The sequence below is a fragment of the Protopterus annectens genome, chromosome 14.part0 (genome assembly GCF_019279795.1).
Source record: "Protopterus annectens isolate FY-2018-M chromosome 14.part0, PAN1.0, whole genome shotgun sequence".
Taxonomy (NCBI): Eukaryota; Metazoa; Chordata; order Ceratodontiformes; family Protopteridae; genus Protopterus; species Protopterus annectens.
Genome location: NC_056748.1, coordinates 523,310,229 through 523,323,677, shown reverse-complemented (window position 1 = coordinate 523,323,677; position 13,449 = coordinate 523,310,229). Strand labels below are relative to the sequence as shown.

Genomic DNA, 13,449 nt, shown 5'->3' with positions numbered 1-13,449 from the left:
CACGTCTGCATATGAGAGTGTTACAGTGGATGTTACAAGTTCAGTGGTCTCTACTACATCAGCCTCTAGACTTTCCGATTCCTCTGAGCAAAGTGTGCAACAATTCTCTCATGTGGTGGCTTCAATCCCAGGAACTTCGAGAAGGACGCCCCTTTGTTGCATCTCTGCCCCAAGCCATGGTGACCTCGGATGCCTCCCGCTTAGGGTGGTGGGGGGCACTGCTTAGGCAGGACCGTCCAAGGCACATGGAGTCAGAGCGAGACCGTTCTGCATATAAATGTTCTAGAGATGAGAGCAGTCCTTTTTCATACCTCTCTTCCTCTGGGAACTATTGCGAATCAGTCAGACAATATGTCAGTGGTCTGGTACATCAACAAACAGGGGGGAACCAGGTCTTATCCACTTTGTCAAGAGGCCGTGAGAGTGTGGGAATGGGCGGTCACCACCAACCGCTTTCTGATAGCAATGCACATCCTGGGTCGTTCCAACATTTTGTTAGACAAATTGAGCAGAGCTATCCTTTCGCCTTACGAGTGGTCTTTGAACCCTTATGTAGCAGAACAGATCTTCCTTAGGTGGGGTCAGTCTTGCTGCGATCTCTTTGCAACGAGTTTTTCGCTCTGATTCCCTCGATGGGGAAAGCCCCCCAGAGACACTCTTGTCCATGCTTGGCTACCTGGTCTTCTTTATGCATATTCCCCACTTCCACTCATGACAAAATTCTTACAGAAAGCTTGTCGGTTGGGGAGCAGAGTTATCCTCATAGCCCCATTCTGGCCTCATCAAGTTTGGTTCCCTTGCCTGCCGTCTCATCTCCTAGCTCTGCCCTGAATCTTAGATCCCATTCTGGATCTTATTTGTCATCCCTTGAGAATTCTTCCTCCGAATCTGGACAGCCTCAAGCTCACAGCTTGGGTGCTCCATTTCCATTAGTTGCCAGGACTCCCAGTATCTCTTCCCCAGTTAAATCCATCCTGGTAGCGGCACATAAGTCCTCTACCAGAAAAGTTTACAGTAGTAAGTGGAAACGTTTTTCCATTTGGGCTTCGCAGAGAAATCTAGATCCTTTTACCGCTCCAGTTCCAGCAGTGCTAGATTTTTTGTCTCATATTTTCCATCAAGGGGCCAGCTGTTCCACAGTAAAAGTCCAGCAGGCAGCTATTTCCCATTTTCACGTAGAGGAAAATTCAGGTTCCCTAGCTGCTGCCAGAATTTGCAAGACCTTTTTGAAAGGTACTTTTCTTCTGAGACCCCCTATCAAAAATCCTCCCCCGCCATGGGATATGACTTTGGTTCTTCAGGCCTTAGTTGCGGCCCCTTTCGAGCCCGCAACATCAGTTGACTTGAAATTCTTGTCATGGAAGACAGCCTTCCTGGTGGCTATTACTTCAGCCAGGATAGTGTCGGAGCTTCAGGGGCTATGTATGAAACCCCCATACTTAGTTTTTCACAAGGATAGGGTATCTCTCAGGACTAACCCATCTTTTCTTCCTAAAGTTGCTTTGGAGTCAAATATTAATCGGTCTATTAATTTGCCTGTATTTTTCCCTAATTTTCAAAATAAAGGGAAATACAAACTTCATTTGCTGGATGTTCACAGGCAGTTACATTTTTACTTGCATAGGTCCAAACCCTTCTGTAAATCTGATCAGCTTTTCATTTCCTGTGATAAACCCTTTTTGGGAAAACCAGTTTCAAAAGTGACTCTCGCTAAATGGATTTTGCTTTGTATATTACAAGCATATAAAGAACTTGGATTACCAGCACCAGAAGGGGTTCATGCTCACTCCACCCGTTCTATGGCTACTTCTGCTGCATTCTGGTCTAGAGTTTCCCTGGACGATATCTGCTCAGCAGCTACCTGGGCCTCATCTTACACCTTTATTACTCATTATAAGCTAGATTTGGTGTCTAGAGGAAGGGCTTCCTTTGGCTGTGCAGTGCTCCGGAATATTCTTCCTTAAGGGCCTCCCAAGATTTTGAGTAGCTAGGGACTCAGTCCCACAGGTTGATGATCAAATGAAGTTAACTACTTCAGATAAAGAAGATGTAGTGTGATCCTATCTCACCTACATTCAATACTGATGGGCTCGGAGCCGAGAATCGGCTCCGACTCAGCCGTTCTGACTAGCACAAAGTCTCTCATTGGCTGGGGCAACCCTATTTCCCAGGATGCACCACGCCCAGACCCCCAGATCTCATTTGCCGCTCTTGGAGTATCGACGTGGTCTCACCTTGGCTGTGGCTAAGTACCCCTTTTGTGAATTTTTCATCTCTCTTAGCAGTTTTCTGTAGGAGAATTTGTATTCAAAAGCTATTTTCATAGCTACGTTGTGATTATTGACATTGTTGTTTGTGTGGGATTGTTGTTTTCTTGTTGTGTGGTCATCCTTCTGTTTGGCGGGCTAGGCCCATTTTAGTTAGAGGGCCTTTACCCTATCTTGTGTCTCGACGTTTAACTTAGAGCCACTCCCCCCCCCCCCCCCAGTGTTTAACTTGTGTTTGACTGGTGTATCATGTCTTCCAAAGATAAAGAACATAAGCCATCCGGCTTTAAAAAATGTGCAAGGTGTAGCTATAAGATGTCTTTGACAGACGGTCACGCGATTTGCATATACTGCCTTGGCGCCAAACACTTGCAAGAATCTTGCAGTGTCTGTCATGCTTTCTCCTCGAGAATCTTGCAGGAGAGAAAAAATAAACTTATCCTGAAGGGTTTAATTAAACCCTCCTTTGAGGAAGCTGTTTCTTCTCCCTCTGAAAAGTCCAGGGCTAAGTCCAAAAAGAAGTCCCCGGCTCCGTCCTCCTCTTTGGAGCCGCCGGAGAAAAGATCTAGGTCGATGTCCCCTTCCTCGGCTCCACTGGTCTCGGAGCCGTTGGCTATGGGGTCTAAAGCTGTGTCTCCTTCCTCGGCTCCATTGGTCTCGGAGCCGCAGGATTCAGGGTCGACAGCAGGGTCCACTGGCTCGGTTCCATTGGTTTTGGAGCCGCAGTTAATACCTTCCTTTCGGAGCCAGCTTCTTCGGTTCCATAGCTTTTGGCGCCGAAGGAGGTCTCAGTGCTTCTAGAGCCTACTTTGGCTCCGATCATCTTGGAGCCGATTCAGAGCCGTTCTCCTGGTCATGTCTCGGATCCGATGGGAAAGGTTTCTTGACCCCCTTCTGTCTCCTCTAGGTCCTCCAGTTTATCTGATTTGGATGTAGATAGGGTGGTCCAGAGACTCCTACAGTCGCCAGTGTTATCTAAATTATTTTCGGCTCCAGCCCAGTCGGCTCTGGAGCCCACCATTGTATCGGTCCCATTTCTTCCTCCTCCGACACCCTTGGTGTTGTTGAAGTCGGAGAGTGCTGAGTCGAGTGAAGTCCTTGGGTCGGTTCTGCTACCCCCCACCAGTCTTTCGGTTCTGGCCTTGGCTCCAACCTTCTCTATTCCTTCTGCAGGTTTCGGTGCTCAGGGGTCCTCAGTCGGGCCAGAGGGTGATACATCGGCACCACTGACTTTGGTTCTGAGTCTCCCCCTTGGTGCTTCGGCTAGGGGAACCCCGACTCCGGTCATGGCTTCGGAGACGGGCCCTTCCTCCGATTCGGGTGGACCCGCCTTCGAGGCTATGAGGAGCGCGCTGGCCAAATCCTTGGTGACTTCACCCAAATCGACTTCTCCCTCCCTGGGCACTACGACTAGAGTTTCTGGTGACCCTCTATCTCTGGACAGCGGGGCTCCAAGGCCTGAGGATACCTCCATGTGTGGTCCCCTGCTTTCTGAAGGCCCTTCAGAGTCCGTGCCTGAAGAGCCTCCCAGAAAGAAGCTGTGTAAGAGGAAGCACCTAGACTCCCCAGATGAGTCTGTCACCTTGGACACCGACCTCGATGATGCAGAAGGGTCCCCCAAAGTTGTCCTCGGTTGATGTCTTGTTCTCCGACATCCTGGAGATCTTGAGACAGCGGGGCGACTGGCCATCCAAAAACCCTTCTGAGGAGGAGTCGGTTTTCCTCAAGGCCTTTGGAGCCCAGCCTTCCGCCTCTTGGGTGTCTCCACCCTTCGATGAATTGTTGGATCTTATTTGTCGAAGGGTGTGGAAACACCCTGACTCTGTGGAGCCAGTTCCTAGCCGCCCCAATAAGTTCTTATCTGCGCCTCCTGGAAAAGAATTTTTGACCAAGGGAGTACCTGTAGATGCCATGGTGGTGGCGTCTGCCACTCAGCAGGACGTGGCAGAGGCTTATACTTCCATCCATCCTCCTAATAAGGAGTCTAGGAGCATGGATAGGTATGGGAAGCGTACCCTGTCTTCAGCGACCTTTACCTTGCGATCGCTGAATTACTTGTGTCATTTTACGAGGCTCCAAAGGGATCTCATTAAAGAGTTGGGAGATACCCTGGTGGATAACATGGTTGAGGCGTTGACCCAGTCTGTTAACGCCCAGCTGTCTACCCTTTCGTCCATTGTCAACTCGTCCATGAGGCTCATATCTTATGCAGCCGAGGGGGCGGGTAGAGCAGCGAGTTCAGGCGTAGCCCTCAGGAGGCAAGCTTGGATGCACTTGTGTCATTTTGCGAAGGCTTTCAAGTCTTCTTTCACGGACGCCCCTTTCGATGGGTCCTCCCTTTTTGGACCCAAAGTGAAAGACACCCTCACGAGATGTGAGCAGGAGGGTAAGACTTTGTCTGCTGTTGGGGCCCGTTTTTCTCTCCCCACTAGACCTTATCCCAAGGCTCAGAGGGGAGGGAAAATGTGGTTCAGAAAGTCTCAAAAGTCTTCCCCCGCCCATCAGAGTGAATCCCCCTCCAGAAGCAGAGGAGGGGGAAATTACTCCGGAAGACGTTGCCCCAGAGGCGGCGGAGGCCCCCACAATACAGGAAACCGAGAATCCTTTTGTGGCTCCTCTTTCCAGCATCCCTGAGGGATTACCCAACTGTGCGTCTTCGGAGCCAGTCGGGGGTCGTTTTTCGGAGCACCTTCAGGCCTGGGAGTCCATCACTCAGGATCGATGGGTGCTTCGAATCATCGCCGGAGGTTATACCATTCCCTTCATCCGTTCTCCCCCACCGTCATAAAGAATCCCGGACATTCCACCCAGTCAGCGGGATCAAGCAGCACTAGAAATCTCAAAGCTGTTAAGAAAAGGAGCCATCCAATCAGTCCCCGCAGACCAGATCGGATCAGGAACTTACTCAAGATTATTTTTGGTGCCGAAAAAAACAGGGGACTTGAGACCCATTCTGGATCTCAGCCGTTTAAACCGCTTTGTGAAAAAGTCCAAGATGTTCATCGTGTTTCACTGTTGCAGTCATGTCTGTAGGGTTCTCCCCTGCCGGCAGGCAGTCCTCGGTTGGCCAGAATCCCAAAGTCTGGGTCCGTCGTCGGCTGCTCAGCCATGCTCCCTGACATCAGAGTGCCAGGAGTACAAAGCTGGCAGCCGACGCCATGTTCTCCAGTCTTTCTTGCCGTGCGGTGATAGCAGTTCGCAAGTGCCGGTCAGCTGACTCCTGACAATTATTTCTAATCGTACTTCAGTCCAAAGACTTTCTTCTCCTACTCAAAGCTAAGTACCCCATTGGGGAAACTTTTTTCTTACAATCCATTCTCCCCTTGCTGGGGAAAGGAGTATAGATGTGCTCCATAGATCTCATGTATGCCTATTATCACATCAAGATAAACAAGGCCTCCAGGCATAATTTACGCTTCTGGCTGGGAGCCAGTCACTTTTAATTCCGGGCCCTGCTTTTTGGTCTCACCACAGCCCCCAGGGTGTTTACCAAATGTTTGGCAGTGGTGACGGCTCACCTGAAATGTCTAGGATTCCAGGTGTTTCCTTATCTAGACGACTGGCTCCTCACCGCCCCCACCAGGCATCTACTTCTTCAAGCCATGAGAACCACCTTCAAATTGGGACGTCTGTTAGGAATTACCTTCAATTGGGCAAAATCTGTATTGCTGCCATCACAGCGTGTTGCCTTTATAGGCGCAGAGCTTGACTCTGTAGAGATGCAAGCATTCCTACCCTTAGACAGAATAAAGGTGTTACAGGCTCAAGTTATGGCTTTATTGCCCCGCAAGAAAGCTCAAGCCAGAACAGTTCTGCAGTTGCTGGGAACAATGGCGGCTACCATCCTTCTAGTCCCTCTTGCCAGGTTGCACATGTGAATACTTCAATGGCTCCTTTCGGCCCAGTGGTCATATCAGGATCTGCTCTTGTCCCATCCGATTTTCATTATGGAGAGATGCAGACAAGATCTTCGTTGGTGGCTTCTACCCTCTAATCTGAATCTAGGAAGATCGTTCATCCCCCCGTCCCCCATTACCACGGTAACCACGGACACCTCCCAGATGGGGTGGGGGGGGGCATTACCTGGGCAGGATGGTTCAAGGTACGTGGCAAGATCACGAAACTCATTGCATATCAATGTTCTGGAGATGAGAGCAGTGCTTCTAGCATTGCAGGCACTCCACAGCTTTCTTCCCCAGGGAACTATTGCAATTCTTTCCGACAATATGTCTGTTGTCTGGTATCTGAACAAACAGGGGGGAACCAAGTCCTATCCACTTTGCAGGGAAGCCATGAGAGTGTGGAACTGGGCTATCGCTTCCCAGCGCTTTCTAGTGGCAACACGCATTCTGGGGAATGCAACGTGACTGCAGACAGGCTGAGCAGAGCTATTCTGATGTCTCACGAGTGGTCCCTGAACGATTGAGTGGCGGCTGAGATATTTTCCAGGTGGGGTCTTCCTTACTGCGACCTCTTTGCCAGTCCCCTCAATGCGAAGTGCAGAGATTATTTCACTGTAATCCCTCCTTAAGGGGAGCCACCCAGGGATGCTCTAGTCCATGATTGGCCCTCCGGTCTGCTCTATGCCTTCCCTCCGGTCCCTCTCTTGCCAAGAGTGATTCAGAAGGCAATCTACGCGGGAAGCAGCATGATTTTGATAGCACCACTCTGGCCCCATCAAGTTTGGTTCCCCTTCCTTCGGAAATATGCGGTGGGTGGGCCTTGCATCCTGGACCCAGCTCCAGACCTATTGACTCATCAGTCGGGACAGCCTCATCCATCCCTCCGAACTCTCAGACTCACTGCTTGGCTACTCCACTTCCTTCCTTAGTCAGACAGCATAACCTTACCCCGGAGATACTACAGATTCTGTCCTCCTCTCATAAGTCGTCTACTAGAAAGATTTACTCTAGTAAATGGAAGAGGTTTGCTATTTGGGCTGAGCAGCGTGACCTTAATCCCCTCACAGCCCCTGTGTCAGCGGTGTTGGATTTCTTGACACTTTTTAGGCAGGGTTCCGCTGTCTCCACTATAAAGGTCCAATTGGCACTATCTTTAATTATCACGTAGCTCATGAGCCTTCCCTCGTGGGTCATAAACTGTGTAAAGCTTTTCTAAAAGGAGCCTAGTTAATTCGCCCCCCGATTTCGCAACCCGTTCTACCATGGGACTTAAATATGGTGCTCGGAGCTTTGATGTCTCCTCCCTTCGTACCTGCAACCACTTGCGAATTAAAATTCTTGTCATGGAAGACTACATTTTTGGTAGCCATTACTTCAGCTAGAAGGGTATCGCAGCTTCAAGCCCTTTCTGTCAAACCTCCTTATTTGATTTTTCACAACGACAGAGTATCTCTAAGACTAAATCCTTCCTTTCTCCCCAAGGTATCTTCTGCTTTTTGTCTCCAACAGGCTATTGAGCTACCAGTCTTTTTTCCACAATTCTCTAACAAAGCAGAATACATATTTCACCAGTTGGATGTACATAGACAATTGAAGTTTTATTTGAATAGGACACAACAGGAGAGAAAATCAGACCAGTTGTTTGTGTCCTTTTCGGACAACAGAATTGGCAGATCTGTAACCAAGGTACTATAGCTAAGTGGATTAGAGATTGCATCTCATTCATTTATGCATTGAAGGGTAGGAATCTTCCCTTTCCAGTGAAGGCGCATTCTACCAGGGCTATGGCAACTTCAGTGGCCTTTCACGCTAGGCTGTCCATGGATGAGATTTGTGCAGTGGCTACTCGGGCTTCTCCACATACCTTTATTTCTCATTATAAATTGGACATGACATCTAGAGGTCGTACTTCCTTTGGTTCCACAGTACTCAGGAGTGTTTTCCAGTGAGCCTCCCAGGATTTAGGTGCTAGGGACGCTGTCCCATCAGTATTGAATGTAGGCGAGATAGGATCACACTACATCTCTTAGTTATGTACTTACTATAATGATAGATGTATGTGATCCATCCCGCCTACATTCTTACGAACCCGCCCTCCTTCCCCCTTCCTGTTGGATTTGGAGGAGACAAGTATTGTTTGATTCCCATGAGGATATTATTTTTTCTCTCCTCTTACACTTGTCTCTAGTGTGTTCTGTGGGTGCAAGAATGTGTTGGGGGCAAACTAGATCTGGGGGTCTGGGCGTGGTGCATCCTGGGATATAGGGTTGGCCCAGCCAATGAGAGATTTTGTGCTAGTCAGAACGGCCGAGTCGGAGCCGAGAATCGGCTCCGAGCCCATCAGTATTGAATGTAGGCGAGATGGATCACATACATCTATCGTTATGGTAAGTACATAACTAAGAGTTATGTACTCACCATAACGTTCCATCGGAGTAGTTAGACTTCATTTATCAGTAACCTTCCCTCCCTCCTTCCCCCTGACCTTGATGGTTATTTCTCTGTTTGGGCTCGATGTCCTGAATTTGATGAGCCTGGTGTATCTGTTCAGGTTAGGTCCTTTTGGCTTAGGTTGTTGTGTGTCACGTTTTTGGGAGGCAAACTTGATCTGAGGATTGGAAGGAGATTGCAGTGTAGTATGGGTAAGGGGGAGGAGCTTGGAGCTCGGATCTTTAGCTTGGTAAGCTGCCGGCTCGGATCCGTATCGGATCCGAATCCCACAGGTTGTTGCCAAATGAAGTCTAACTACTCAGAGGGAACGTTATGGTGAGTACATAACTTCTTTTTTCCTTATTTATCTGTTTGGATAAAGAGAATGTGTCTGGAAACTATATGCCTAAATTGGCATGTTCCTTTGGAAATTTTTAACTTATAAAGTATGCTGCTCTCATACATTTTATACATGTCAGACGGCTTTGGTGTCTTTACCCCCATTCATATGAAAATTAAAAAATAATTTGCTCTCTAGATCTCAAGAAGTGTCAGTAAGCATGATGCTCAGACATGTCTCAACAGGCCTGATCAACTTAAACAGAGGTTGAGAACAAGATTGTCTGATATAATATCTGTAGAATAGTGTTTCCTCAAACCTCTTTCAAATGATTTAAAAATTAAAAAAAATCTTTTTTTTCATAGTTCCCACAGTGCACATTCCATACACATCCTTGAATGGGTCTACTTCAGTTAGTTGAACTGCCTAATCATTGAATACCTATTCCTCGACCTCTTTTTGTCGAAGTTAGACTTCAGTGAATGGACTTTTCATGAAAACTTTCCTGATTGTGTTATTATCTTATTGTGTGCATCACTATGCTTCCATTGATCTTCAGTTTGTCTGGTTTGTAAATTTATGAAAATGTTTGCATTATATGTATCTATACTTTGGCTATAATACCTACTTAACAAATATCAAATAAAATAAAATATAATAAAAATAACAATAAGTAATGCCCCCACTTTCTGGTACGCCCTAAGCCACTGTACCTGTTCTACCTACAAATCAGCACCCAGCAATCTACTTTGTCTAGTTTATACTATACTCAGATTCAAGTCCCTGAATTCCAAATCATGGAATTTTCCATTGGCATGTTTTAAAGGGTGGTTTGATGGTTCTCATGTCCTAGTTTTAAAGAATCAGATGTTGTGCAAGGAGCAAAGCCCTCAAAGTAGTGGTTATTTTGATGCTTTTAGCATATTCAGGATCAACATTGTCTTACTTGGAATTTTGAAATGTAACATGGGTACCATAACCACCTGTTAACAATGGAATTGATTAAACACAGGTGCATGTATACCACATGGCCATTTGTTATTGTACACATTGTATAGATACTGTCTCATATGGTCATCACACGACATAGGTTCATAGGTAAGTACTAGGCTAGATTCCTTTGCAGGCCATTTTCAACCTAGCCAATGTCCCTTTTGGTGTTTGAATAAACCTATCCCATTTGGTGTTAGACTGGACTTATCCATCCCATTGTCAGTAATTATAAATCGCCCATAAAAACATAAAGTAATTGTATATTGCCCTAAGTGAGAATAACTGGGATCATACCATAGATAATTTGAGGGGACTTGTGCATGTGATAAAGAATTTAAGAGCTGCCTATGTCCATTAGTAGTATATGGGGCAATCCCGGAGTAAATTTTCTGTTACCTGTCCTTATATCCAATTTGTGCTTAAATATGGACAGGAATTACCTTTGTTTAATTTGGATGGGGGAGTCTGCTCTAGGGCAATAGTATCCTTTGCGAGATAAACCTGTCCATCCAAACTATCCTGCTGATGTTGCAGGAGAAGTTTAGGTCCGTAGACCAAGTATTTCTGATTCCAAAAGGTCTATCAGTATTGGTTTGGAGGATACCTTTTATGCCAGACACTGGCCACCTCTTTTAACAGTCTGTAGGATACAAAGGATAGTGAGAAGGGCTTTGAGGTGATTTGTGTATTTTGTCTGTTTAGTAAGGTATGTGTGGGCGTTCCAGTTATTACATGTGTCTAGACAGATGCATACTAAAGGGAGCATTATACTCAATATGTGTCATATACCTTGTTGTCTCACACAGTACGTACCATGCAGTCTGTTGACATTGCAGCATATACCATGTCATAGGTTTTGCAATTACTTGAGCTTTCGGGCTAGCATGAGTCCTTCATCTGGATTGATTACGTTACTGATATTAGACAGAAGTGCTTAAATATCCACTTGTGCCTAGAAAGGAAGTGCATAATTTCTTTCTTATTGGCTGAAAAAAGACAGTTGAAAAATGTCACGGTGGAAAAAAATGTGCTGCTAGGATGTTTAATATGACATTACACCTTAGAGAGAGAGAGAGAGAGAGAGGGAAATACATACCACTCAACCTCTTAGCACAAGGAATCTGGACAAAGCATAAAATAATGGGGGGCAAAGGCCCAAAAATAGGGACAGATTTTAAATACTATTATTATAAACTTAGAAAGTTGCTATAATAACAGGATTTATCGTAGCATGCATTATAAGAAGTCTGAAGCTCAAATGTATGTTATAATTTAATGTCTTCAACAATCAGTGATTTGCCAGAAAACCACAACTTTTATGAGGAACAGACCAAAAAATATGAGGCAAAAATCTAGACAGTTTAAAGTTATGGAGAGATGCAGTGTGCTTTTGTGTGCGCATGTTTGTGTGTGTCTCACAGACTCTGTGAGCCGGAAACTGCTCTGAAACTGTATCTAACATCAGTAACTTAATAACAGCCAACGAAGGGCTCATGCCAGCTCCCAAGCTGGAGTAAAACCTATGATGTGACATTTGCTGCAATGCCAACAGGGTCATATCATCCCAGCTGTGGTCTTGAGATCTGCATATGCATTGTGCATGTTCACTGAACTCAAAGAGGCCCTGCAAGCCACATACGTGTTGTGTTTGGAAACTGTACATCAAGTAGGGTGCTCATGTGTACCCTTGTTTCGATTTTGGGCATAGTGTCTTTACCTGGGAATTCCTCCACCATGTTACATCTATGACTTCATATTGTTGCTGGGTACATTAACACAAGCTGTTGTTTGCTAACTTTGTGAATAGTAAGCGATAGAGTCTTTTAGCATGTATATTATTTCTCAAACATTGCTCTTGGTAACTGCATAATTGCCAGATCATTTTTGTTATATGTGTGTGTGTGTGTTTGTGTGCATCTGTATGTATGTACATGTATGTACGTGTGTATATGTACATGTGCATACTACATATGTATATATGTTTGGCATAGTTGTCATTTGGAATGAAAAATATGCTTATTTGATCTTTATGCATTACTCAGATTAGGTATACTTATATCAGTTATTCTTTGTGCTTGTTTCATTTGGGCATTTCTTCTTATTCTGCTAATTTCTGAGGAAAATAATAATCATTTTCAGTAACATGGTTTGAACTTGGACTTCCTGTCTCTAAAACCTAGATCAGCTTATTTTTTCAGTAGATCTAATTTTAAAATAACTCCTTTTGTTATTTCTGAAGGATTATGATGCCGATATCATAGCCGTAGTAAATGATACTGTTGGAACCATGATGACCTGTGGCTTTGATGACCAACGCTGTGAAGTCGGAATTATTATAGGTACAGTATATTGTAACATATTTTCTGTTTGGGAGGGAGGGCATTATCCTGTTGTTCTTTTGTTGTTTCACTGGCTGATGTTGCCATCACAGGTACAGGTACAAATGCGTGTTACATGGAGGAGCTGCGACACATTGACCTAGTGGAAGGTGATGAAGGCCGAATGTGCATCAACACAGAGTGGGGGGCATTTGGAGATGATGGCGAACTTGAAGACATCAGAACAGAGTTTGACAAAGAGATAGACAGAGGATCTCTTAATCCAGGGAAACAACTGTAAGTACTTAATTATAAAACACCTCACTTCTCTTTCAAAAAAAAAAAAACGGGGGGGGGGGGGGACAAAATACAGTTAAATTTGCTTTAAGTTAACATCTATTTTGTTGACATAGTTTGGTTCACTAAGCAGATGGGTGAACACGTGGGCAAGATCACACGGTTCTCTGGCTGGGAAATATGCCCTTTTGCTTATGAAAAATGAGCAGTCTACAGTTTTACAGCAGTAACCTGCATCAGCAAACTTTGGGAATGCAATGTTCATTTTATTGATTTATTTTTTATTTACCCTGAAACTGTAGTGGTAATTGAACTCACTACATCTGTGAATTCAATGATTCATGTTCAAGTGATGTACTTAAGACCTGTCATGCCAGGGTTGAGTACTGTCCGGTTTTCCTTCTGATTGAGTGTAATAAACTGACAAAAGATGTTCCTGAAGCAAAAGGATGCATGTCTGGTGTTCCCTGCACCTTCATGTTTCTCTAGAGCTGCTCCGTCTCTGGTGCTGATATTTCCATGAGCATTGTTACCAATACCTACATTTCATTAGCTGGTGTTGGTTGTTTGGATGCCAACATCCACCTGACTTCAGTTTGTGAGACTCAGGCACCATTTCGTCCTGTGTCAGTTTTGCCAGTGTTGGTAATTTGGTAATATAACAGGGACCAGTTTTACCAAAGCAGGATATTTCAGCATTGTTTCCTCTGACATATATTCTGATGGTGTCTGTGGTCATGCCAGGGTATCCATTGCAGAGTCTGTGGAATTTACAGTATATGACACCCTTGGAGCAGTATATTTTTGAAGTCAGTATATTCAATATCTGCAGCTAAATTTGTATCTTCAGTTTGTATTCGTGGACCATTCAAACCCATTATGAGACTTCCACAGCAGTAAGT

The 13,449-nt window shown here is 45.3% G+C and overlaps 1 protein-coding gene across 1 annotated transcript in view; it reads left to right on the top strand.

The window, feature by feature from the left end:
- The window catches only part of HK1 (hexokinase 1), a 623,778-nt gene that overhangs the window by 327,197 nt on the left and 283,132 nt on the right, over positions 1 to 13,449 (top strand). Inside the window, exons 6-7 of the mRNA XM_044056279.1 lie at positions 12,172 to 12,271; positions 12,364 to 12,547. Of these exons, the coding sequence (XP_043912214.1) occupies positions 12,172 to 12,271; positions 12,364 to 12,547 (284 nt within the window). The remainder of the gene's footprint in view (positions 1 to 12,171; positions 12,272 to 12,363; positions 12,548 to 13,449) is intronic.